The following is a 27,714-nucleotide window of genomic DNA, read 5'->3' as shown; positions in this document are numbered from 1 at the left end:
GTCCGGTATTACAGTTATTTCCAGACAAAATATCAAAATAAAAACATCACGTAGACTGAGTTAATACGAACATTTTAAGACCAAAAGGAGGAGCCTGACAGCAGCGGTTACAGAGAGAGAGGCGCAACGATTTTTCAATTAAAAGTGAGAGTGAAAGTCGATGGAGCTGGAAGTGCGCCCATGCTCACTTCCTGTGTGGAACTAGCAGGTCAACAGGGTATTATAATAGTCAGAATCTATGACACCTGTGGCTCATACTGTTAGAATTTGGAGGGGAAAAAAAGTAATTGGCTTTCATAATATTATGACACATTTCTTCCAGGTCAACAAGGAACAGTCTATAGAAAGACTGAACTTCTACCAGGTTTCTCGCTCTTTTTCACTGACAAAATTTCAAAACTTTTCCATGACTTTTTCATGACCTAAAGTGAATTTTCCATGACTTTACAGCACCTACATGTGTAGAATTGATCAGACTTTTAGGACTAAATATGAAATGTGAACTCTTTCCACTCATCTTATGGTTTGGGATTATAGTTTTTGAACATTCAAAATCCTGTCAGTGCATTTATTGTCGTCTCTTTTAAACAAAAGGCGCAGATGTTCAGAAATAATCATAATAGCCTCATGAGAACTTAACAGAACGATGCAGTTGCGTGAAAGAGATAGATAATACCATGACTTTTCCAAAACTTTCATTGAATTTACAAAATTCCATGACTTTTCCAGGTGTCCATGGTAAATGGTCACATTTTTCTCTAGCGCTTTTCAGCCTTAAAGGCTCTCAAAGTGCTTTACAACAAGGAACCACTCGCACATTCACACACCAGTGTACGCAGACACTGGGGGACAGGTGGGTTAAGTGTCTTGCCCAAGGACACAACGACAGGAGCTGGAATCACACCACCGCTCGACCAACTGAGCTACTGTCGCCCATTCCATGACCGTGGGGACCCTGTTCTACACGGTATTACTTTTTGGTTGGGAGTCCGTCACCTGCTTGTTTCTATGGATACATCTTTGCTCTGCTTGGAATGTTTCACAGTGTGACTTTAAACAGCTCTACTTTACATTTATTCAATTACAAGTGGTTTTGTAGCTCAAAAATACCAACAAACACAGGCATTCTGACTGTGACTGTGAGCAGGGTCGCCACTCCACAGATCTGACCTGTAATTTGGTTTGGTTTAAGTCTGTGCAATTAATTGAATTTTGATCGCAATTTCGATTCGTGTGTCAAATGCCGATCTCCAAACTCATATAATCGAGTTGAAACAATAAAGCTTAAAGTTTATTTTTGGATATTTTTTATATAAACAAGTATATTTATTTTATTTTTTTAATATAGAAATTGTAGAACAGATGATTATACAGTTTATTTTGGATACATTTATGTTTTTCTATGGCTCATTTCATGTTCAAAGTTTATTTTATTCATTTTATGTTTTATACATCGCAAAACTGCTCTAAGGTTCATATTTGCAGCTTATATTTAATTTAAATGTGAAAGTTTTGCTTAAATGATCAATAACAAAGTGTTTTTTTGAGAGAGAAATGCGAAATAAATGCATTGTGTAACTAAAAAATAATCATCTGAATAATCATGATTTCAATGTTGACCAAATTAATCGTGATAATGATTTTTTTCCATAATCGAGCATGAAAATAGAAATGTTTAATACGATACTGCGAAACACTCCAGACAAAGCGACGACATCTCCATGGAGACAAGCTTTTGACAGGGCGCTCCACCAGAAAAGTTACACAATGCAGCTTTAAGACGAGTCATTATGAGAAATACATGCGATATTTAAAATAAAAGGAGGGTATTATAAAAGACATTACCTTCATGGCCGTGACCTTTTCTAGCTCGTGTTTTTCGTGAGGCTCTGTACGTCCATTCAACACCAAGTAATAATAAAGATCATAGTTCATTCACTCCATTAATCAGAGTTTTATTTCTTTTTAAATGTTCTCAAAATGGATTCTAAGCCGTGTTCAAAAACGCACCTGGACTCGTGTTTTGTTTCATTCACACATGTTTGAGTGACTCTTTATTATTAGTCTGTCTACATCTGCAAAGCTCAAAACGCTCTGTTCCAACTTGTGATGTCATGAAGTGGTGGTTTTCAAGTGAACAGCTCCTTTTAACTTTAGTTGTTGAGAGTTTGGTCATTCCAGAGCTGAAAATACCAAAATGATTCGAGTGACGGTGTGTGGGGTTTGAAAAGACAGTGGATAAACCAGGACTAAAACCAGAATTAAACCAGGACTAAACTAGGACCAAACAAAATCAGGGCTAAACCAGAACCAAACCAAGACTAAACAAGGAACCAAACCAGGACTAAATCAAGTCTAAACCAAAACTAAATCAGGACTAAACCGGAGCTAAACCAAGACTAAATCAGGGACCAAACAGGACTAAACTAGGACCAAACAAAATCAGGGCTAAACCAAGACTAAACCAGGACTAAACCGAGACTGATCCAGGACTAAACAAGGACCAAACCACAACTAAACCAGGACTAAACTAGGACCAAACCAGGACTACACCAAGACCAAACCCGGACTACACCAAGACTAAACCGGGACTACACCAAGACCAAACCAGGACTAAACTAGGATCAAACTAGGACTACACCAAGACTACACCAAGACTGAACCAGGACTGAACCAGGATCAAACCAGGACTACACCAAGACTAAACCAGGACTACACCAAGACTAAACCAAGACCAAACCAGGACTGAGCCAGGACTGAGCCAGGACTAAACCAGGACTAAACCAGAGACTAAACTAGGACAAAAAAAATCAGGGCTAAACCAAGACCAAACCAGGACTAAACCAGGACTAAACCAGGATTAAACCAGGACCAAACAAAATCAGGGCTAAAGCAAGACTAAACCAAAAATAAACCAGGACTAAACCAGGACTAAACCAAGACACGTAATGGTCATTTTTTTTTTTACCTTTTGTTATTTAATTGAGATTTTCAACTCCAGAGCTGAAATGATCCAAACGATTCTAGTGAAGGTGTGTGGAGTTTAAAAACACGGAGTAGCTCTCCCTGTATCACCACATGACATCACAAGGTGGAACAGTGCGTTTTCAATTTGAGAGAACAACTCCGCCTGAATAAATCTGCAAGGTTTGTGCGTTAAACATGTGTGAATGAAAAAAAAAAACAAAAACAAAAAAAAACACAACTCCAGGTTTGTTTGTGACGAGTAAACTGCATTAGAAAAGACTAGAAAATAGCGTAATCTGGGCCTTTTAACCTTGGATGCACTGAAGCCTTCGCTCTCTCTCCGTGCTCATTCAGTGAAGTGGCTTGAGGCAGTTACATAATGAATAGAGGAGATGGGAAAATAAAGTGTTTATGTTTGAACAGTTAAGACTAGAGAGAGATACGGCGCTCTAGGAAACTGTAAAGAAAAACATCGCGCGGCAAATCTGTTCCTGAATTACGAGTTTAAGAAGAGGTTAGTATGCAAAAATCGAGCTTTCCGCCATGTTACAACGCCGTTCCCTCGTCAGAAACTCGCCTGAAGGTGTTTTAAATGTCATCCGTGCAGGTCTGAGTAATCTAGTGATCTCCCCCGGTCCATATTCAAACAGGAATGTGACAATTCTCCCTAAATATACAAAAACGTGATAGAAAACCGCACGCTACAGCTTCACAAACCTGACGCGATGTGCAGTAGTTCCATTAGTACGATACAAGCTCTGAAGGGGGAGTGGCTTAGCACAGAGAGCAAAGGTAGAGGGGACTGGAGCAAAGTGAATATAGCATTTTCAAAACAATAAAAGGTAAAACGGCGAAATAAATATATATGTTTTACAGTTAATGCCGCTTAGAAGTCAAATACTCTTTCTTAAAAATTAATTAAACACATTTTGTTTGTGTCAAAGGACATTTTTAACTAACAAAGAAGTATTAGGGGTGTAACAATAACCAAAATATCGTGATATCGTATCGTCAAATGTCTCTCAATAATATCATTTGCCATAACAATATATCGAATCACAAGTTTCTGCTTAAATTCATTGTTATGGTGCAGAAATAGCTAAAAAAACTAAAAGAGGGAACTACATAGACCATGATCCTTTGCTCCGTTTTGGTGCAAACTACATGAAGACCTAGAAGTTCTAAGCACTTTTACATCACTGCTCTAAGGTTCATGTTTGTAGCCTGTATTCATTTTTAATTTGAAAGTTTTGCGTAAATTATCAATAACAAAGTGTTTTTTTCTTTTTTTTAGAGAGAGAAATGCCGAATAAATGCAACAATAGTGATAATGGTTTTTTCCATAATCGAGCAGCTCTAGAAATACATACGTGAACAAAAACTGAAAATATGTCAAGTGTATTGAGTAAACAAGTTTCATTTCATTAAATAAGAAACAAAATTATAATGCGGTCAAACAAAAAATAACTAAAAAATACTCATTATTGCAGCTCATGATAACGATATTGTGTAACCAAATTCAGGATCACGATACATCGATATTTCAATATTTTTGCTCTCACTAATGTTAATAATACGTTGTTTTCGGTGACTAAAGCATTTTCAAAACAATAAAAAGTCAAATATCCTGTAACTGACTCAACCTCGCCTAACTGCTTGTTCATAAAGCGTGACATGTTTGTGAAATCATTAAAAAAAAGTCACAGGCCGTTGGTGGAACACAGTGTTATCTGCAGATCTTTTTTTTGTGTCAGTTTGAAGCGGCTGAGAGACGAGAGCAGAGTCTGAACACGCCCCATGTTTTGATTGGCACAGCCGCCTTGGCACGGGTCAGTTCGGTGAAACCATCGCCAGCCAAAAAGTCTCCGTGCTCAGGGGGACAGGGCTCTGCTACTGACGTCAACCGCTCGAAACTCATGTTTTCTCGATTGATACGTTGCAGGGATACCGCGCCGGGGGTGTTCTACGTGAATGTGTACTTTAGGGCTAGGACCAGACACAATTCCCACAAAACGAGATGAGACACAAGACTGGATCTGCGAGAACGGGACAAGACGAGACTTTGACATTCTTTATAATAAACAAAATTGTGCAATCCAGTTCCCAAATTTGGCTTCACCATTTTTTGTAGCACTGTTTTTGGGACTACAGCTTCTCAAAAAATGTAACTCACTAGGGATGTAAGTGTTTTAAGTCTCGTCTTAAAGGTTGTATGGAGGATTTTTTTTTGTTTTTTTTGTTTCAAGTTGTCAATGATAGCATTATAGAGGTGCAGTAGCCTTGTAATTATGATGACCAAAAAAAAGAGAATAAAATTCATCAACTCTGGACGTGGTGGGGCTAAACATTTGCCAATAGATAACGACACGGCCTCGTTATCTGTTAGCTGACAGGCTATCAATCAAACTCCCTACGTTTCTAGCGTAACTGACCTGCCTGCGCGCCGCCGGTACGTGGTTTACGTACGCCTGTCACGCAGTCCACAGACGCAAGACGCACAGACGCTGTTTACTCCACCAATGCAACAGTTCTTAGCGGCTTTTTTTTGACCTATATCTTCCTCGCAGTTAGCACAAAGTTTGTTGCAATGGCAGACAAGAATCCAGGAGCAGTTAGCCGCAAAAGAAAGTCCGTTTTTGAGGTCGCTGAAAGAAGAAGACAAGGGGAAAAGCAGCGAAGCCAAACTAAGGTGATTCTTGTAGATTCATTCCAGCGATGGCGCGACTGAAGCAGACGCAGGGTCTAAAGACTGACGCATTGGTCGCCAAATTACTCCTGGACAGGTAACTTCTGCTTATTATGAAAACGTACTTTATTTCCAAGAGCTAGTCAAACGTTTTTCAGGACACGAAAGCGATATCCTATGTCTGAAAACGTAATTTTCAAGGCAAAGAAAGAGTCCGCTTGCTGCTGCGTGTTGTAGCTAGTTCATTCGCACTGAATCTCCGCGCAACCTTCTCTGCTCCCCTTTCCTACTCCTGTCCCCGCTGCCCGTTCCGCTCTTCCCCCTTCTCCTCACTTCTACGGGCACGGAATCTCCGCGCACCGCTCCCCTCTCCTCTCTCCTCTCTCCTCTCTCCCTGCTCCGCTCTTCTCCCTGCTCCTCACTTCTCGTCCGCGAATGAAATGTCCGCACACCCGCTCCCCCGCTCCTCACTTCTCCGTCTTGCCTAACCAACACTGTAGTTAGTTGTTTACAAGTCATGTGCAGCTCACCGGCTGTAAACAAACCTGTTTCTGGCGTAGTGAGGAGGCGGGAGAAGGCGTTTCTACGTAGGGAGCTGTAGGGGAGGGGGGTGGTTTCACGCATGCGCAACATTTGAAAAAGGACAAACAGTCGCTGGATTTCTCGTTCCTTGGAAAATCCTCTATACAACCTTAAAACCCACTTTCACTCTCTGGCTTTTAACACCGCGTGTGTTGTGTGATCCTCTGTGTCTTTTATTTATTTTATTTATTCTTAATGTATTTTATTTATTCATTGCTATTCTATGATTTTCCTCTCATTTTATTTTACTTGTTTTATTATTTTACGACTAGTATGATTAAATCTGAGCGTTTATTTTATTATTTTATTATTGTTTTTATTATTATTATGCATTTGTGCAACACTTTGGAAACTGTGCTATAGAAATAAAGTGGATTGGACTGGATATAAATATTGATCCACAGGAAGGACGAAAAAGGAAACCTTTGACTGCCTACGAAATCATCCCGAGTTTGCAGCGAACATTTTGTATGTGGAGCGCCAACAAAGCAAAATCCCATTTGTTAATGGAGAGGAGCATAAGACAAACAGACTGAGCTGCACTTTCTTGTTCTTGTGGTTTTACAGCAACATCACGTCTTGGTCTCTTTGCCGTGGAAGGTGTTTCTTGGTGAACAGCTGGTGCCTTTCGCTTTGGCGTTGACTTTTTAAATTCGTAACTGAGGTGGAGCGAGGGATCGGGATTTTGCTTTATTGGCGCTCCACGTACAAAATGTTCGGTGCAAACTCGGGATGATTTCTTAGGCAGTCAGAGGTTTCCATTTTCGTTCTTCCTGTGGATCAATCCTGCCCATCGCCTTCACCTTTCACTATTTTTCAATTCCGTTGGGAAGAGAAACAGTTTGAAAACGGAGGTTTGCAGTCACACCCATCTGATTCACTTTTGCAGTTACTGAGTTCGCAAACTTCCGAAGCCCGTTTTCTGCTGTTAGGATCCAACAACCACACAATTAACGATGTCAGAATCCCAAAACTAAAACATGACAATATCAGAACCAGAAACAAAAGCGATACGGTTCAAAAGACTTGAAAAGATCGACTTTGACAATAAACGCATCCCACTGGGAAATCAAACATGGCGATTTGATGCTCACATTTTCGGATGACGACCGGAAGTCCGAGATTCGTGATGCGTCTATTCTCCAGCCAAAATATAAACGTCCTGCACCAGACTCTTACTAAAACGCACAATGAAAATAACGTTGATAATGGTTATGCATGATTTAGCAATGGCCCTGACCTCGACTATTGTTTTTAAACACAATAGCTTTACTTGTGCGCGGATTCAGCCTAAATATTTTCTATGTATTCAGCGATACATTGGAAGTTTCATATCACTCTGGGGGCAAAGCAAACAAACAATTAGCCTGATAAAAGAGCTACTAACAAAGAGGGAGAGAGAAAAAGAGAAAGAGAGCGGCAAACTGATTTTAACCCAAGAGCTGCTTTACAAAACGTTATACCGAGGTGAAACTAATATTATTTTACTCGTATGACACCGGTGGATGTTATAATTTGGACATTTTAGATCACAATATTGGTTTTGTCCTGGTTTAGACCTGGTTTATTCCTGGTTTAGATCTGGTTGAGTCCTGGTTTAGACCTGGTTTAAACCTGGTTTATTCCTGGTTTTAGAACTGGTTTAGTCCTGGTTTAGACCTGGTTTAGACCTGGTTTAGACCTGGTTTAGATCTGGTTAAGTCCTGGTTTAGTCCTGGTTTAGAACTGGTTTAGTCCTGGTTTAGTCCTGGTTTAGACCTGGTTTAGACATGGTTTAGACATGGTTAAGTCCTGGTTTATTCCTGGTTTAGTTCTTGTTTAGACCTGGTTTAGTCCTGGTTTAGACCTGGTTTAGTCCTGGTTTAGTCCTGGTTTAGTCCTGGTTTAGACCTGGTTTAGTCCTGGTTTAGTCCTGGTTTAGTCCAGGACTGACAACGGTTTAGTCCCGTTTTAGTCCTGTTTTAGTCTTGTTTTTAGTCCTCTTTTTAGTCCTGGTCTCACATTTTGGGCTATATCCCTTTTTGTTGTTTTTTTGTTTATTTTTTGTTTAGTAATTCCACTCATTGCCGGACACTAAACCAGGTCTAAAACCAGGTCTAAGCCAGTTCCAAACCAGGTCTAAACCAGGACTAAAACAGGATCTAAACCAGTTCCAAACCAGGTCTAAACTAGGTCTAAACTAGGTCTAAACCAGGACTAAAACCAGGTCTAAACTAGGACTAAACCAGGTCTAAACCAGGTCTAAAAGAGGATTTAACAGGACTAAACCATGCATTCTATCAATAATATTTTTAATACCGTTAAGGAAAGTCTGGGCTTTTTTATTGTCTTTTAGCAGAAAAAATATCTTACGCGAAGATTTCCTCGTCTTTGCTTCTCTACAGCAAATCAAGTAATCCAAAGTATTCAGATTACATTACTCACTTTAAGTAATCTAATGGATTACGTTACAAACTACATTTTGGGGTCTGTAATCTGTAATCTGTAGGGGAATACATTTTAAAAGTCACCTTCTCAACACTGGTCGTTATCCATCAAAACATTCCTTAAAATACCTTAAAAGATCGTGAATTTGTGGCAATATATAATAAAAGTAAATGACATGAGAAATAATGATCAGATAAGTAAATACTAAAGAAAAAAGTAAGGAGAGTCAAAATCTTATAGGGGGGTCACTTTACTATAGCGGTATGTTCACCATGGGGTCAGTATATATTTTCTGTTTCTCATGTGGTCCTATGGAAAAAATAAATGACCACCCCTGATCTAAAATGACTTGATAAAAGAAACAAGTGCGAAGTCTTCCGCGTTAGAAAACCGTGGTGTCCGACGGGGAGCCGACGTCACCGCAAACGTCATAAACATCACAACAAAGCGGCGGCGCTGCATGCTGTGAGCCCCTCCTATGGAGAGCTGCACATCGCACTAGAGCAGAGCGTTTTTTTTTACATTTGGACCAAAATAACTCCGCGACGCTGTTGAATCCTGTGTGTATCACCGATAAAGAAAATAAAACTGGAGAAGGAAGTGCGTACGAAGCAGTGGGCGCGTAACAGTGGAGCTGGAGGTTGAAAATAAGTGATTAAAGATTTCTCCAGCATGAATCACTCCAAATACAACTCCACAGGGTCAATGGCCATGTTTACATGATGTTTTTGAATTCTGAATTAAATAGCTTAGAATTCAAATATTCTCCTTCGAGTTTACATGGAAATAATAATTCCGAACTAAGATTTACATGGAAAAAATCGTCTTTATTTAATTCTGCTCAGCGTCTGGGGGTGAGGAAGTGTTCTGATTGGACAGGGACACGAACATATTTACGTTTACGAGAAGAAAACGCACACTTCACTGGCACACTGCTACCGGCTTTTTTGTGATCTCGGTTTGTCTTTACACCACAGACACAAACATGATCCTAACTTTTTCTGCAGTCGTTCCGATGATAATGAAGCAGCCCCCATCCCGGAATTAAGTTTAATAACTCCTAAATTAAGTTTCATTCCGAATAATCATTTTCATTAGGAAATATGAGTTTACATGTTTAAAGTTGAATAAATTTTTATTCAGAATTAATGCTTTTTATTCAGAATTAAAGCTCTTATGTAAACGTGGTGAGAAGCAAACAAAACATAACATGGTTAAAAGCCCTGAAAAGTGAATTTTGCAGAACAGAAACTGCAAATTTAACAAATTCAGCCGTTTAAGGTTAAAGTTAAACTTTACTGCCCTCCACCTGAAATTACGCCATTACATCAGAGGCGGATTTAACCAATCACAGCGACGCGTGAAGCCTCAGGAGATAGTTACCTCCTTAAGACAATAAAGATAAAGATTGCGGTGAATCAAACTACAACTGATGTCATCAATTTTCCATGGGGGTGTGATGCTAACTGTAGGCTCTGCTCTGTCTGTGAGGCTTTGTTAATTTAATTTCAACTTTATTTTAGCGCAAACTGACCAGAAAGAGTTGATTTACTTGGAGCTACAGGAGTTTTTCAGTCTCTCTCACCTTTTTGTTGACAATCAAAACCCCTAAACAGGACCATAAACGCTCGTATTAATCACAAGCTCCTGAAAACGTGCTCTTTAAACCCATTTTCTTTTTTTTTCTTTTTTTTTTGTGATCGCTAATGTGTGCATTGTGTCACCATGGTAACTGCTGAGACGCATGCAGAGCACCACCGGCATGACGTCACCGCCAACTATCAATGAAGACTACGGCGAATCAAGATAAGATTTTTCCACACCTTTACAGCCTAAAAATCCCAGTGACTTTGAGCCAGGTTTATCACTAAATAATCTATAATAATTGTGTTTCGTTCAAATAAAAAACAGGAGATATTTCTGCCACCTGCTTGTCTGTGATGTTACTGCTGTGCCTGAATTGTTCCAGAGTACGGCATTAAACGTATCTAGGTCAGATCTGTGGGGAGGCCGGCCCGCTCACGACAAGAATACACGTTTTTAAGCCTTTAAAACAACGGTAACTGGATAAATGCAAGATAGATCGAAATTTAACGTCATAATGTGAGATTTTCCAGACAGAGCAATAACATCGCCATGGAGACAAGCGAGCGGCAGGCATCCAAGCAGAAAAGTTACACAGAGCGCCTTTCGTTTATTTAATTTCCCTTTCCCAAAACTCTTAGTAAGACTTAAAAGTGCTTAAAACTGTTATTTCTTCTTGTTGTTTACACTGAAATGGAGCAAAGGATCATGGTCTATGTAGTTCCCTCTGTTTTTTTTCTATTCCTGCATTATAACTCTTAATTTAAGCAAAGAGACTTGTGATTCGATATATTGTGATATTATTGTGAGAACTTTGACGATACGATATCACGATATTTCAGTTATTGTTACATCCCTACAGACTATGAATTAAAAGAGTTACTCAAATGTGTGTGAATGAAACAAAACACAACTCAAAAGGTGCACTGTGTTTCAGGTTAAATATTATCTCAAAAATCTCAAAATATCAATATATCGAATCGTTTAATGTGATGATACAGTATAGACATCGTGGGCTGCTGTATCGATATATCACCAAGAGTATTTTTCAGTATATTTCACTAAATTATTTTGTTACAGAGCTACAGTTTTGTTGCTTGTTTAGAAGAAGGAAACTCATTTATGCGACACATTTGACATTTTCACTGTTTTGAGGATTAAAATGTTTGTGTTTCATATGAACTTGGACTTTTAGTATCACAGTCATGGTTAAAGCCTTTATTTTTTATTCAACAGTATTAAATCGATTTTAAATATATAGTATCTAATCAAAAGCTCACTGTATCGAGGTATGTATCGTATCGTGGCCTATGTATTGTATTGGCAACTTCTAATCATACCCAGCCCTATTAGAGACACTATTGCTTTGTCTGTAATGTTCCACAATAAAGTATTAAACTTATATAAAGTGCATTTATTAAATTATGGTTGTTTTTATTGCTCGAAAAAACACCTCTAAAACTGTGTATTCTTATTGTGAGTGGGGTCACCTCTTCACAGATCTCACCTTTAAGTTGGCCGGACGGCACCTCCAGCTCGTTTCTACTTTGGAATATTGGAACTAAAGCAACAGCATCTCCATGGAGACAAGTAAAGTTACACAGTGCACCTTTAAAGCTCACACGAGTCAATTTTGTATAATATAGGACCTTTGAGTATCGTTATATTTGCAAAAAAGCTTAGTAAATAGTTATTCTATTGCAAATAACATGTATTAAAACCTACTGATACATTTACGTATGAGTAACAGAGCGTCAACAAATAAATAATTGAAGGTGCATTGTGTAACTTTTTCTGGGGGAGGGTCCTTCAAATGCTTTTTTTTCCCATTAAGATGTTATTGCTTTGCCTGGAATGTTTGGCAGTGTGGCATTAAACATTTCTATCCTCACGGAGACCAAACAAGACCAAGTTACAGCTCAGATCTGTGGAGAGGCGATGCAGCTCACAGTCAGAATGCCTGTTTTTCTTAGGTGTTTTTGAGCTGTAAAACCACCAGTAATCGAATAAATGTAAAGTAGAGCTGATTAAAGTCACACTGTGGAACATTCCAGGCAGAGCAATGACATATTATCTATAGAAACAAGCAGACGACAAACCCCCAAACCAAAAAAGTTACAAAGAGCACCTTTAAATAATAAGATCTTGCATTCTATTCTGAGTTCCGAAGCATGTAAATAATGCAATTTTCTACAAACATTTAACAAAAAGATAATTCTGTAATGGTGCCTTCAAATGCCCGTTAGCTTCATGCTTTCTCTTCTTCATGCTCTTCTCTTTTCCCATGTTTCCCACACCACCTAGCGTCACGTCAAGGCTGAGCTAGACCATTCAACCGCTCTTTTTCCACCTTCACAACCCAAAACACGCTTTCAAAATGTCATCTTTACCACTACTACTACTCCAAACTGTTAAATATAAGACTATGTAGATTGAGCAGGGAATTCAATTTGAAGTTTATAGAAAAAAGGGCTGATTTAAGCTGGGAATGTTGTAAATAAAAGACAATGCCACCACCTATGTGTCAGAAAGCAGAATTTTCCATACACACATTATTATTGCTACAGTAGGGCTGCGAGGTTAATCACAAATCGAAACTGCAGTTTGAATGGATGCAATAAGTGTACCATAATTTCTTCCACAAACAACATAATCTCCTGTCTTATTCTGCATAAAAAACAGATAATAATGTAGTTTAGATCTGTACAAACATGCTCTGAAATGTGATTCTTATTATTCTTATTTTGTCAGTTCTGATTTCAGTCTTTTGGTCAATTCTTCTGGACACGTTTAAAATGTGAACTTTGAACAGAATCATATTATTAAAACCAAAAAAGCCTAGACTATATAGATAATTCGATTCAAAACTAAACTCATGCATGAAATAAAATGTCATCTTTAATGCAGCATATTCTTAAACACATTTGGCCAACAAAACGGCAATCATGTAATTGTTACTACACTGTCAGAAAGTTAACATTTTAACATCATGTCAAGATCATGGTTTTACAAAAAGTTAAGCCAGCCTCACAAATCCATAAGAGTTTGAATGTTTAAAAAGATGTACGATACTATTTTAGACCCAGAATTATAAAACATCACATTTTACACACACAATTTTTCCATTAATCCCATTTTTGGCATAAAAATATTAGCATTAAAATCATCTTGTAACATTTGTGCATATCTACAGAGTTAAATTGTGTAACCTTATTCAAATTGGACATAAAAGCTTTTGAATTACTGGTACCAAATTATGCAAATTGTAATAGAAGTTGCATTTATGAATATTTGAATATTTAGTAATTAACGTTCTGTAAAATAGTAGCAAGACTTCTCATTCAAAATACAGTTATATCATGCAAAACGGTCTATTCCTCGTACATATTTACATCTTGTATTGGGCAATTAATTCATCAAATTACATTTAAGTGTGATATTATATTTAACCACACATAAATATGCATGTATACGTCATGGGGTTATTACATAGGTGTTAATAGTTTCTATGTAGGTTCATAATGTGATTTGTATCATTACATTGAAGAATACGTGATCAAAAATACACAAATTTACAAGTATTTCATAAAGAACTATTGTCATTTAGCAATCTAGTTTCTTGGAATATTTGTAGCATAACAAAAAGATGATGTAACTGTCTTTATGTGAGAGTCGAGCAGGTTTTTTAACGGCAGACTACAAAATACATGTCAAAAAGGGTAAATTATGAGATCGCTGGGAATAAGAAGAATGCCAGTTATGTTGGACAAAGTTACTCGAATTTCCATATATTTCTCATTGTTCGTGTATTTGTTATTGTTCTACGGATTACTCTTTTGCACATTACGGGAGTTCAGTTAATTATTTAGTTTAATATTGCGTTCGTGGGAGTAAATCACGCGTTTATTTAACCAATTTTTGTGTTCATTTGTGCACAATACGACACACAAAACGACAGCACAAATGTATAATACTGAAAGCTACGGTGCAAGAGTGGGTTACGTGATGTCGTTGATGCAAAACAACGCAATGCAACGTTGTTTAGGGTGTAATAGCAAGTTTATTACGATTCCAAGGTGCTTTTGAAGGTGTTAAAATGGATAAAACCGTAGCTATTTTTTTGCCTAGCCGCAGGTGCAAAGATGGGAAGAAGCTAACTAGCCGCCTAGCTTTGGTTGCTCAAAAAGGGGCCTTACTTTGAATGCATGGGCCGGGGTTAGCCGTTTGTTTTGACAGCAAATCTGCACCTTTTTTCCCATTCCCAAACGGGTTAAACTACTGGCAATGTGTGTGTTTTGTTTTTAAAGGGTAAAATTATGAGTTGAAAACGATACCTTTATTAGTAGGGCCTTATTTCTGGCGCCATCTTCATGAAGCTTCTGAAATCCAAATAGTGAACTGCAAAAAAAGCGACAACATTGAGCACCGCTTGCACACGCAGGACAGCTTTTAACACATGCAAAAGATAAATTAAGCTTTCTTTTAACGTCGTGCGTGTTTATAAGTGCACGGAGTAGCTATCCAGACCTGTCAATCCCGGCTAAAGTGTCCCGCTCCTGGGCTGTCAGAGTCGGAAAGTCCTCTTCGGCTTCACTCGCTTTTCCCGCCGCCATTTTGTTTTCCTCATCACTACCACCACCACCAGCGCCACACGGAGCAGCAGCAGCGGCCGTGCCCGAGCTGAGGCTTCGGGCAGCGGCTACGGCAGTGCAGCTCGCAGCGGCGGCCACAGACACCCCACCAGCGCACGATTGCATGGAAAATCTGCCCGCGAACTCGCACCGATCCACCTATCCACCAAACCGCAAGCGTAGGAGCGAAAACCGACAACAAAAACGAGCAAAAGTTTTCCCACAAGATGAAAAAAGATGCGATTCGGAATAGTAAATCTGTTAGGGGCAGTCAGTGTAGCAGCGGTGTCCGGGTAACATCCACAAGCGTCACATTTTAGGCCCGAGGAAGTGATGCCAATCCGGGTTGAATGCAAAAAAACAAGAATAATATCCAATGTATGGGGATTTGTGAGTAAAATGCGTTTCGGAGCGCAGATAAAGTTGTTATAATTGTGTCACCCGAGCGAACCCACGCGCTGAGCTGCACCCGCCCTCTCCTCCCGCCTCGGCCAATCACGGCGCTCAGATCGCACCACGTGACCACCGTTCTTTTATTCTAAATTTTTAACATTTCGTCCACAAAAGCTTTTTTCATCACCTAAAATGTTTTAAAACTGTCATACGCAACATTCCGCTTATACAAATTAATTTTAGTAAACGCTAACTCGATATTTTTGTGTTGTTCCAAATAAAACGTATTATTTACAGTAATAAGTACTTAGTTACTAGTTTATAACAATGTAATTCATGTAGGATAAAGGATAAAATCACCGAATTTGCATTGTGTGTAATTTGCATCGCGTAATCTCATTCCTTCCTTAATATTTCTTATTATAAAAGCCACAAAAATTCTAAAACTATAATTCAGTCGTAATAAACAAAAAATAAATAAAATAATTAAATACAAAATAGTAATATATATGCCCAGTTGAAGCTTAAATAAATGCTGCAAATAAATAAGGCAATTTCAAATTATATAAAATAAAACATAAAATTAATGTACATATTTTGTTATAATTATTTATTTAGATTTAATTTAGTACATTTTTGCATTATTTTTAAGCGAGTGGCACCTATAATAATAATAAAAACTCAATAAAGCCCGTCAAAAAAACTGCTCTTTATGTTCAGATTAAACTTAAATCTATATTACTAATTAAAACCACAAAAATATAAAATTAAATGTGTAGCTTTTTAACGATAAAGTTGTTTATTTCTCGAAAATAAAATCCCACATAAAATCGTTGGTGTGACGTGGCGCGGGGGGGCGTGGCCTGTCATTGTCAACATCCTGGTGACGTAACGCGCCTCTCCAAAATGGCGACGGTCGATCACAGAGAAGGTTAGTGGGGCTGTTTCGCACAAAAACACGCCGATTTCTGCTTTACGGCGCTGCGGTTGCGCATATTTACATCGGAAATATACGTGTAAAATGTGACACGATTCGAATGCTGTTTTAAAAGCGAAGAATTACCGGGTTTTGTCATTGTTTATGTTCGGTAGCCATTTGACGCTAGTTCATGTTAGCTCCAGAAATCAGGGCGTAAACAGAACAGGCGATTCATTTTAGATTCTAATATCGATAAAACAACTGATCAGAGTGTTTGCCATAATGAAAAACACACTTGAGCACATTAAAATAGCTCATAATAATGTAACAGTAACGTGTAATATAAATTTATGTAGGGATTATTTAGATATTTGAGGTTTTGTTCTGTTTTTCAAATGTGCAAATCTTGATTATGATCTAGAAAATCCTATGAATCAAAGTAATTGTACGTGTATAATGATTAGTAAATAAATAATTATAGATGGGTAATTGTAAAACACTCCAAAACTTTCTTTTATAAGAGCTTGAACTAAATTACATGCAATAAATTACATTTCATTTGTGTTTTTTGTACGGGAGGTACAGTTAAATACAGGTTAAAGTCGCAGGTTATAAGAATTTATCCTTTTTATATGTAATAATCAAATGTATGCCATCAAATCTAAATAAAAAGGTAACAAATTACAGTTATTTTTAAAGCTGCGCTATGTAACTTTCTGGTCTGTCACCTGTTTGTTTCTATGGATATGTCATTGCTCTGGATGGATTGTCCCACTGTATGACAATAAATAGCTCAGGTGGTTTTATAGCTCAAAAATATCCAGAAAATCACAATCACAATCGCCTCTTCATAGATCTGATCTGTGTCTTGGTCTGGTTTTGTTTCCATGACGACAGAAACGGTGAAACATTCCAAACAAAGCAATAACATCTCCATGGAGGAAAAACATTTGACCGACCCACCTCCAGAAAAGTTACGCAATGCACCTTTAAGAGATAATGTTTGAACGAAAAGCAAAAATAGAAAAAAAAAAACGACCTAAATAGCTGCCCTAGGTCAAAAAAAGCGCTTATAACAGAAGAATTGGCTTATTGATTGATCATTGATTGCTCCTCTCGTGTTTTCAGAGGAGGGGGAGAGCGAGGACGAGGTGTACGAGGTGGTGGACCTGACGGAGTACGCGCGCAGACATCAGTGGTGGAGCCGCGTGTTCGGGAGCAGCTCAGGACCCATCGCTGAGAAATACTCGGTGGCGACGCAGCTCATGATGGGAGGGGTCACTGGATGGTACAGATGTCAAGCTTATCTGCATGTCATAGTACTGAACAACTTGGGGAAAATATCGATAGCATTCTGATTTGCAAATAGTGATTTATGGTTTAATCATTTTTATGTATTTATTTTTTTATTATGGGCAACTAAAACATTTTCCGTTGTTTTATAATGGAACACAGTGTCATCCATATTGACATCAGTGCAGTCGTACCAACAAAAACAACAACAACAAAACTGCCCAAAAAGGAGTGTAAGTTAACAAAATGAGCTTTATTTTGCTTTCTAAATATTATTATTTTGTTCAACGTTTACATTTTTCATACTAAACTACAGGGTTAGCAGTTTTTATGCAGAAAAGCAAGACATTTTGTTGTTCTTTGTGGAGGAAAATGATGGTACTTCAAAAATTACTGCCTTTGTGATTTGATAAGTGAGTCATTTAAAGCTACAGCGAAGGGCTAAGTGTTGCAAGCCTAAATAATAATTCAGAAGTAATCATAGTTAAGACCAAGAAGATATAATAAAGGTCAAACATATAAAATAAATACATAGGCAGATAAAAGGGACAGTTCTGCTAAAGAAAGTTATTGCAATGATGTGTGAAATGCTTTTAATATTGAATAAAGTAAAGTATAATTACATTTTCTATGTTTCTGATTGTACAGGTGTGCAGGATACTTGTTCCAGAGAGTGGGGAAGATCGCTGCGACTGCTGTGGGCGGAGGATTTCTACTGTTACAGGCAAGTGCTTAATAATAATTCAATTCAATCTTTATTAAGAACACGTGATATCTGGTTCATAGTATTAAAAAAGAAAATAGTACGAATAAAAACGTTAAATACAGTGCATGTTATCATGTATATCGACAAGAGCACCAGTGTCTCCACAGCTTAGAGGTGAATCTGACAGAGCTCCTCACAGGACACACGAGAGCTTCAATGATTCGATTGCTCAGATTCATGGCTCTACACATAAATTAATAAATACAACATCTGATTATGACAGCACAGGGTCTCACATCACAGTTTACAAACATTTCACTGGCGCTGCAAAACCTCGGCACTTTCATTAATATTCTCAAAGAGTCGTTATACGCCACGGTCAAACTCTGCAAACTCTTTTTCTTGTAGTTGCGCCAAAGATGCGCAGTATACAGGGGTGAGCAAAAACATTTAAAAAGTGCAATTTTTGACATGAACTTGCGGACAATCGTCATGATCATGATGAATGAGAAGATTTAAGAAAGAAAGAAAGAAAAAAATCGAGATAGTTTTATGGATGAACTTTTCTGGAAAGTCACTTTATCTCGAACACTATCTTATTCATCCGTATTTCTCAAACCACCTAAAATTGCCCCACATTGTAGTTAATATAGTGCTTTTTGTTGTATTGCATTATTTTTTAGTATTAGCACGTAGGATTGATAAAATACTACTGCTTCAGCTGCACTGGGGTCGACTGAAATTCATTTAATCAATAAATCAATCAATCAATTAATCAAACTTTAGTTACAGGGCTCTTTAGAACACTCAGGGCGGCCAAATTGCTTTACATTACAGTAAACAATGAAATAAAACAAAATTTGCAAAGTTTCACTGCATTACTGAGTGTTAAAAACATCGTCAGTTGACTTTTTGTGAAGATTTAGTCTTGTATCTCTGCTGTAGACTAGATCCATTCAAAAAAAAAGGCCAAATTTTGTCTAAACTATGTCACGTTTTTCAGTATCGTATATTCAAATTAGTGTCTGGTTTCAGTTCTTGTTTTAGTCTGTCTGTGTGTGTGTTTTACCTTTTACCTTATTTTACTGTAACATCTGCTGTAAAGTTAAAATGGTATCAATTTGCCCCACTTCTGCGCGCCATAAAACTTGTAGACAGTTTTATCTAGATCTGAACGTGTCAGTAGGTCAAGAAGCTGTATCTCTTATCGACACGCCATAAATTGCCAGGATACATTAGAACAGTAATAAAAAAACAAAGGAGAGATAAACTAAAAAGGGACGCTGTCATTCCAGATTGCCAATCACACCGGGTACGTGCAGATCGACTGGAAAAAGGTGGAGAAGGACGTGAACAAAGCCAAGAAGCACCTTAAAAAGCGAGCGAACAAAGCCGCGCCCGAAATCAGCACATTCATAGAGGAGGTAAAGGTAGCGCACATTTTCTACTACGGTGTTGTCCAAGTCTGTTAAAGCAGAGACTTAACCATTTTTTTTAGCTTCTTTTGATTCAACCCTCATATTGCAGTAAATACAGTTAAATTGGGGGTAACATTACTTGTTTTGAGAAGTAATTTTGATCACTTCGCAACATTCTACAGGCCATTTTTATTTAATACAGATTGGCCAGATAAAATAAATAAAGTTAAAATGCAGATTTGTGTTGTTATACAGTGAGTTCTTGGGTCTAGTCACTCAGAGAAATGTTCAGGTTCAACATTTTTTTTGGATTTCTGGATACTTCATGGCAAAATACAACACAAACATGTATCATTTGTTCATTCGTTTTTCAAAATAAAACCAAAAATAAGAAAACCAAAAAAAAAAACTATTTTCTTCATTATTTTTCTCCAAAACCAAAATGAAAAAATGGATAACGATTCGTTTTTTCAGTTTTCGATTTTGTGTTTAAATGAATAATTTCCCGTTTACGTGACTTAAACTGTGATGCCGGACTGAACCAGGACTGAACAAGGACTATAACCGGACTAAACCATTTTCAGTCCTGGTCTGGTCCCGGTCATGGTCTGAATCATGGTCTGAATCATGGTCTGAATCATGGTCTGAATCATGGTCTGAATCATGGTCTGAATCATGGTCTGGTCCTGGTCTGTCCCGGCCTCACTTCCGATCTCAGTCCTGGTCCTGTTCCCGGTCTAAATCCTGGTCTCAGTCCCAGTCTGGTTCTGGTCTTGTCCCAGACCTGGTTCAGTCTGTATGCAGCCATTATCCGTTTTTTCCATTATTCATTTACCCCAAAATTGAAAACTGCAAAAAATTAGTCATTATCTGTTTTTTCATTTTAGTTTTGGAGACAAATAATGAAGAAAATAGTTGTTTTTTCATTTTCTTATTTTTGGTTTTATATTGAAAAACAAATTAACAAATGATACACGGATTCAACACAATCATCAAATATCTGAAAACCAATACTTTAATTTGTGGATAACAATTATTTAGCTAAAAGTTATGAGAAATGTACTTTTTACTTTTTTTCTTTAATTGTAGCTTATTTTATTCTTTGATTCTGGTTCTTTGATTAGATTTTTTTTTTTTTTTATTAACAAAACGTGTTTCATTTTCTTACTTTTTCATTGATTAACAAGATAGCATGAAGTAGGTTGTTGTATATTTTGGAATTGTTAGTTTTAAATACAAAACATCCTACATTTCCTGCTTGTAAAATGTACATATAAACAACTTTTGCTGAATTATCTCACTATATTTATTTATTTACCAGGACTATATGATGTTCTTAATGAATGATGTCATCTGAAACTGTCCAGTCTTGACAATTCTGTGACAATTCTTCTTTGTTTGACCCAAATTTCACCATAAACTGTCTAATATATTTTTCTGTCTTTTTCACAGGCGACAGATTTCATCAAAAGAAACATCGTGTTGTCCAGTGGTTTTGTTGGGGGATTTTTCTTGGGAATCGCGTCATAAAAAAAACAAAAACAAAAAACATCTCCACCCTTTCCCGCTCTTCCTCCTCCTCCTCTCCCTTTACTGTGAAATCACTACATGAGTCACTTTATCCTATAGACTTTACCTCTCATTGCTTAAACCAGTGTCTCACAACCCGTTTTCTCATGTCACAATTACTCCCCTGTAACTTAAAAACTTACCATATTTTTTGGATTATAAGGCGCAATATCAATAATGTTGAATTCTCTCGTTTATTTTCATACATAAGTTGCACTGAATTATAAGCTTCAAAGTCGTACTAAAACATGTTGACAGATTTTTGAGCGCCGTGTACCACATAAAATCAGTTCGAGGTCAGTCAGCACAGCCAGAATTAATATATAAGGCGCACTGGATTATAAGGTGCATTAAGCGAAACAAATGGACAACACTTGAGACCGATCCTAATTTAAGTTTGGAGTTTTGTTTCCTACGAGGACAACTCAAACATACACTGAGTAATAATGTGTTTAATGCAGCTTTGAGCACATTTGTTTACGTTTTACGGAAGCTAAACTTAAAACCACATGACTCATTTGCATAAACTATAAGCGCTGAAAAAAAACAAAACAAAAAACAGGTGTGGCTTTGTAGTTTACCAAAAGTTGTACTAAAACATTTTGACAGATTTTTGAGTGCCGTGTTCCACATAAACTCGGTTCGAGGTCAGTCGGCACAACCAGAATTAATACATAAGGCGCACTGTCGATTTTTGAGAAAATTTTAAGATTTTAAGTGCGCCTTATAGTCCGAAAAATACGGTATAAAGTAAATAAGGTTTTAACACGATATTTAAAACAAGTTTATAAATAAAAATGAATTTTCAAAGCATGCAAAATACCGTGTTTCTACCTCCCATGCATGTTTGAGTATTGCCATCTCTCCTTTATGGTTAGCAGTACGAGTCTGTACAAGGCTCCGCCCACCAGCCTACGTCACGCACGCTCCCGCACGATAATTCTCCATAAATATACAAAAACATGATACAAAACTGTACACTATGACTTCACAAGCCTGACGCGATGTGCGGTAGTTTCATTAGCGGGACACACGTGCTCTGAAGGGGGAGTGACTTAGCGCCTGGAGCAAAGGGAGGACGACTGAAGTGAAACTCATTATACGTGTTAATATATTGTTTTTGGACGAATATAACATTTTCAAAACAATAAACGGTAACACGGTGATCTTAATGTGTTACGTGTCAGCAGTTAATTCCTCGTATTTACGGGTACGCGCCCCCCTGGTTGAGAAACACTGGTTTAAATCACTCCGTCATGTACTTGAACACTAAAACAACTACTGTATTTTCATTTTTGCTCGGCGTGTAGTGACTATCTGACCATCACAAAGCTTTCCTACTTGTTTTGTTCGATTTGCCAAAAACAAAAAAAAAGTGTAATTTTTGGGGACTGAATGTTGAAGAATGTAAGAAAAGATGTGAATTTCTCGGAGTCGGGAGTTGAAGTTGTGTTTTTTGAGAATCGTGGGCGCCATTGCAAAGAACAATAAGATGTTGATGATGTAAATAGTTAAAATGGGAGATTACCGAGTTTTAAAGGGATAGTTAGTCATTTAGTCAAGGTAGGAGTAGTAAAGAACTAACCCTGGTCTTAAACTGGTCTAAATGTTGATAAGAAACTAGGACTAAACCAGATCTGAACCAGGTCTGAACTCATTAAAGTGCAATTGTATTTTTAATAGAAGAAACTAGGACTTGTCTAGATCTGATCAGAGACTAAACCAGAACTAAACCAGTTTTTTCCACTGGTCTGAATTGTGAAAAGTACTTATTTGAGTTTTATAGCAGAAACCAGGTCTAAACTGGGTCTAAACCAAGACTAATCCAGCATGAAACCAACTTTTCAGCAGGTCAAAATTTTTAAAAGTTCTTCTTTGGGATCTAGCATAAACCAGTACTAACTCAGGACTAATCAAGGACTAAACTGGGTCTAAAGCTTGAAAGTGCAATTATTTATTAAAGAGAAGAGACTAGGACTTGTCTAGATCTGATCAGAGACTAAACGAGAACTAAACCAGGTCTTCAGCAAGGTCTTAATTTTGAAAAGTTCTTGTTTGGGTGCTCTAGAAGAAACCAGGACTAATCAAGGACTAAATTAGTTCTAAACCAGGACAAAACCAAGTCTTCAGTAGGTCTAAATTTATGTATGTAAATGTAAGTATGTGTTTGGGTTCTATAGAAGAAACTTGGACTAAACTGGGACTAATCCAGTACTAAACCAGGTCTTCAGCAGGTCAGATGTCTGGGTTGTATAGAAGAAACTTGGACTAAACTGGGACTCAACCAGGACTAAACCAGAACTGAACCAGGTCTCAACATAAGTCTAAACTTAAACTCAGGTTGTACATATTTAAAAAAAGACTAAATAAAATCAGATACCAGCCAAAACCAGGACTAAACCAGGTCTCAGTCTGAAGAAATATGGACTAACCCAGGTCTAAACCAGGTCTCAGGCTGTAGAAACAAAGACTTAAGGCTAACCCAGAACTAAACCAAGACTAAACCAGGTCTAAACCCGACTCAGTCCAGCTTTATTCCACAGTAACAGACACTTACAGTAATTTGATAAATGTATAAATCTACTTCTTCATTCCTAGTTTAGTTGTAATTGTACTAGTAGAAGTTGTGTAAAATTACTACTACTACTCCTACTCTCAAATACTAGCTATCCCTTTAAGTACACAAACAAGTATTTTATTATAACGCAGTGGAAAAAGACGCCCACACCTGAAGCTCTATACAACACATATCATTGTCTTAAATATTCTGTGTATTATTCTTTGTTTTGTGTTGGGGACGTTTTTGTTTTTTTTTTCTCCTTAATGTGACTTTTTAAAAATATTTCCGAACACGTTTTCATCTCTTAAAGGTGCACTGTGTAACTTTTTCGGTTCGACCAGCTTCTTGTCTCCATGGAGATGAGCTATATTTTATTACAAGTGTTTTATTGCTCAGAAAAAAAACACCTTGAGAAAACAGAACTTCTTGCTCTTGATTCACCTTACTCACCTTCGCTTGATCGTCTCCATGGAGATGTTAGTTTAATGCCATACTGCGGGACATTTCAGGTTTTAAAATCGTGCTCTAGTCCAGTGCAGCAATTTCGCTTTCATGCAAAAAAACAAACAAACACTAAAAACAATCTAAAATTAAAGGTCTATGTTACACAAAATGGACTCTTTTTGTGAGCTTTAAGCCTTGTTTTAGCAAATTACTGGTCAGATCTGTGGAGAAGCGAGCCCACTCACAGTAAATAATGCGTATAAAGCCGCACGGAATTAACTAAATTTAAGAAAGATGTGTTTTTATTCCATACTGTGGGAAATTCCAGGCACTGCAGTTGAATACCGGCTCGAATGTCCCCCCTGGCTTGAAAGTCCCAGCTCGAGCGTCCCATTCTCTTGGCTTGAACGTCCCCCTCCTCCCTCGAGGTGCTCCCTTCTCTCGGGCGGCACTCGGGTAACTTCTGTGCCCGGGAGAGTTATCGTAGAAAATCAGCTTCTATATCGTAATAAACTGAAATGTGAATGTAGCGAGACCAAATGTCGGGCCTTGTTTATGACATTTTACCGATCTTCCTGAAGCGGCACACATCACGTTCAAATTATTTTTTCTTGCCCTCCACGTCCTATAGCATCTGTAACTGTTGATTTGGGATGAAATATTAATTATTTCCTGACCTGCCAAGAACATAATTTGTAAACAGCGCAACACAAGAAACTTGGAACGCTACAGAATTTGTTCAAAAATCATTCAGAATCACTTTTAGGAAGGTCATAACTATGTATTTTATTGACATATGTAAGATCAAATTCTGGAATTGTTGCTGCACAGTTGAGACCACATAATTTTTTATTTATTTTTTATTCAAATTGTTATTGAATAAATTTTTTTCCCTTCATCTTTCTTTCATTTCACATATTTCTCTATTATAGTATTAAAAATGTCTTTTTTTCTTTTTTTTCCCCTTATTCCATTGAGTAAAAAAGTTTAAAAAATTAATAAAAAAAACAATTATTTGAACATTTAAGTAGCAGTGGACAGGGATTCTCACTAATGTTCCTTTTTTTTTGTTTTTTTTTTAAATAAATGTTTGGAGACTACATAATTTTTTGCATGTTTTTTTTGTATGTATGAACAAATGTGTTGACTAATATTGTAACTTGTGTGTGTAATTTTTTTTTTTTTCATATGTATATAGATTAACTAACTTAATTTCATAAAGGGGACAATTCAGGGGACTCTCCAGCCAGCGGGACTTTCCAGCTGAGCCAGAAAAGTTACGCAGTGCACCTTTAAACTCTCTAAATGGCTCACTTTAGCTTAATACGTTCACTTTAATACGTTAATACGTTATCGTATTATTATTGTTTATTCACTACTAATGTCAAGTTGCTGTACTAGAACAAATGCTGTAGCTCAAGCTGCCAAAACTACATCCACGACGATCCTCTACGTTACTAAAACAGTTGCTAACGTCCAAATAATTATTGTTATTGTGTGCGAAATTCCTGTTTTAAGATCAGATATTGTTAAAAGTTTAGATTCAGAGCAGGTGGATTTATAATTTTGAGGGAGATTCGCTGTTTTTGAAAGAAATCTCCAAACTTCTGACCCACAAATGTTTCTTCTTTGCATTATTTGTTTGCGATCTTAATCTTATGGTTCAGTCACGTCTTTGGGGTTGAAAAATTGTGCCAATTTTTGAAGCTGTTGTGATAAAATAATTTCACTTTTGTTTATTTTTATTGACAGAGAAGAGGCTGAACTTTGTGCCAGTTTTGTTTCATGAGGAATTACACAAAAACGAATATAAACCAGCTCAACAAATCTTTTATTATCTGTTCCCATCTCAATGTTAAACAATTTGATCTTAAAACAGTGAATTTCTGATGTCTGATAGTTTAATTTCAGCCTTGTTTTGCTTTGTTTTACGTTCACTTTTGCCTTTTTTTGTTGAGTGCAATTGTACAAAAAAAAAACAACGTGTCTTTTGTTCATGGTTTTCTTGTTTGCAGCTGTGTGGGTTGGCTCTTGTGTCTCATTTAAAAATAAAGTTGTTTTATTCTTATGATAACCGAGTACTTTTCTCTGTTTTCCATGGATATGTCATTGTTTTGCCTCAAATGTTCCGCAGTGTGACTTTAAACAGCTCTACTTTAGATTTATTCAATTGCAGGTGGTTTTATAGCTCAGAAATACCTAGAAAAATAGAGGTGCTGAAATCTGCCAAAACCCTGGATAGGAACAGAAGATTAGAAGAGGGCATCCTTATATTTTATGTTCAAACACACTGAACATGTCTGAGGTCACACCACTACACTTGAGGCCTATTATAATTTTAAATATAAAAAAAAACAAAAACGAGATGGCCATTCAAACTAACGTATAATAGGACCTGTAATACGGTAGTCTGATTTATCAGCTGAATTCACTTCGTAGAAACCATCTGACCTCGCAGCATTAGGATTCATTCTCTAGACGGTAGGCGGGTACTTTTTTTTTATTTAACCAATCGCTGCTGTTTGGTCGTGACGTACAGTACGTAATGCGCCAAATCCTGTAGGAAGAAGGACAATAACGTCTTGATAAAATCACATCACATTCTCTTTGTTCCGGCTTTAAATCCTTGATCTTGGGAATCGTTGCCAACACAAAATGTACCGTATTTTCCGGGCTATTAGACGCACTCTTAAGCCTCCAACCCCATCAGAAATCGACTGCGCCCCACAATCCAGAGCGCCCTATACACGAATCCACTCCGGTGAAAAACGAAAAACACCCGCAGCCACACTCATCGCTCCACGCCGACGAGGAACGGAACGGGAGGAACGAACTGAAAAAAGCGAGCGCAAGACACGACTGAACAACCAAGTCACTGCGAACACGCCGACAATCCGTTGGTCCCAGACAGCACCCTCCCTACACGCCACAACCGAACAAAGCCCAGAGTCACCGTGAACGCCACAAACAAACAATCCGGTGCGGTTTATTTGTGAAAAAAGTTTGAGAATAGACCATTTAATGACAGTGCGTCTTAGAATACGGTCTGTCTTCGTCTACATCCATCTCAACGCTTTGTTTACTGTTCCACTAAAGGGACCCAGACAGACACTCGAGTTTGACGTCATGGCTTCACAGCTCTTCACTGATTGGCCGGTGTGCGGTCTATAACTTCCGGGTTTCTTACAAATCGTCTAGTGTATTCCGATTCCTGAACAAGTCGCTGGAGAGAAATGAAATTGAGCGGAGGCACTAGGTCTTAGTTCAGATGACAAACAGACAAACAACATTATAACAAAGATGAGAAAATGGTGTAAAACAGGCCCTTTAATAGCAAAAGAAACTATGAAATGTATGAGGAATATGTGGCACAGAATGCTCCATTATAAAAATAAGACAATGACAGTGTTTTAACAACTGATAGGTAAGAAATTATTTTATTTACAACTATAAAACAGATGAAAAATACAGATATATTTACAAGAAAAAGACCCAAAGCGATGCCAGTCCAAACTACATGCTGCCATAATGTTTA

The 27,714-nt window shown here is 37.5% G+C and overlaps 3 protein-coding genes across 5 annotated transcripts in view; 1 reads left to right on the top strand and 2 right to left on the bottom strand.

Annotated features, from left to right (window-relative positions):
* Positions 1–15,322, bottom strand: part of LOC110161072 (histone demethylase UTY-like) — a 74,292-nt gene extending 58,970 nt beyond the window's left edge. For both annotated transcript variants that reach the window (XM_055163532.1, XM_055163535.1), the window contains exons 1-2: positions 14,774–15,322; positions 14,581–14,644 (exon numbers count right to left, since the gene is read on the bottom strand). In XM_055163532.1, coding sequence (XP_055019507.1) covers positions 14,581–14,644; positions 14,774–15,003 — 294 coding nt within the window. In that variant the 5' untranslated portion in view covers positions 15,004–15,322. The remainder of the gene's footprint in view (positions 1–14,580; positions 14,645–14,773) is intronic.
* Positions 15,323–16,077: 755 nt separating this feature from the next.
* On the top strand, positions 16,078–26,253 carry LOC110161078 (FUN14 domain-containing protein 1). 2 transcript variants are annotated; one of them, XM_055164637.1, is made up of 5 exons: positions 16,078–16,201; positions 17,318–17,477; positions 18,131–18,206; positions 19,484–19,612; positions 21,059–26,253. In XM_055164637.1, the coding sequence occupies exons 1-5, from the start codon at positions 16,177–16,179 to the stop codon at positions 21,134–21,136; spliced, it is 468 nt and encodes a 155-aa protein (XP_055020612.1). In that variant the 5' UTR covers positions 16,078–16,176; the 3' UTR covers positions 21,137–26,253. The 2 variants fall into 2 exon arrangements, with proteins under 2 accessions (XP_055020612.1, XP_020781446.1); XM_020925787.2 differs by having other exon boundaries at positions 19,484–19,618.
* A 1,285-nt stretch (positions 26,254–27,538) lies between these two features.
* cenpl (centromere protein L) overlaps positions 27,539–27,714 on the bottom strand; it is a 17,409-nt gene continuing 17,233 nt past the window's right edge. The window contains 1 exon segment of the mRNA XM_020925789.2: positions 27,539–27,714. This exon segment is cut by the window's right edge and continues 161 nt beyond it. The gene's annotated coding sequence lies outside the window, so the exon portion shown is untranslated.

The sequence above is a fragment of the Boleophthalmus pectinirostris genome, unplaced genomic scaffold, assembly GCF_026225935.1.
Source record: "Boleophthalmus pectinirostris isolate CB_2022bp ecotype Guang Dong unplaced genomic scaffold, ASM2622593v1 HiC_scaffold_11, whole genome shotgun sequence".
NCBI classification, from domain to species: Eukaryota; Metazoa; Chordata; class Actinopteri; order Gobiiformes; family Gobiidae; genus Boleophthalmus; species Boleophthalmus pectinirostris.
The sequence above is the reverse complement of the archived record's forward strand: the minus strand, read 5'-3'. Positions and strand labels throughout refer to the sequence as shown.

Bases quoted from the DNA above. Each gene is read 5' to 3' on its own strand.
- LOC110161078 (XM_020925787.2), top strand. From the start codon at position 16,177: ATGGCGACGGTCGATCACAGAGAAG. The intron at 17,478-18,130 runs GTACAGATGTCA...CTGATTGTACAG, and splicing joins ATGGGAGGGGTCACTGGATG to GTGTGCAGGATACTTGTTCC. The intron at 19,619-21,058 runs GTAGCGCACATT...TCTTTTTCACAG, and splicing joins CATTCATAGAGGAGGTAAAG to GCGACAGATTTCATCAAAAG.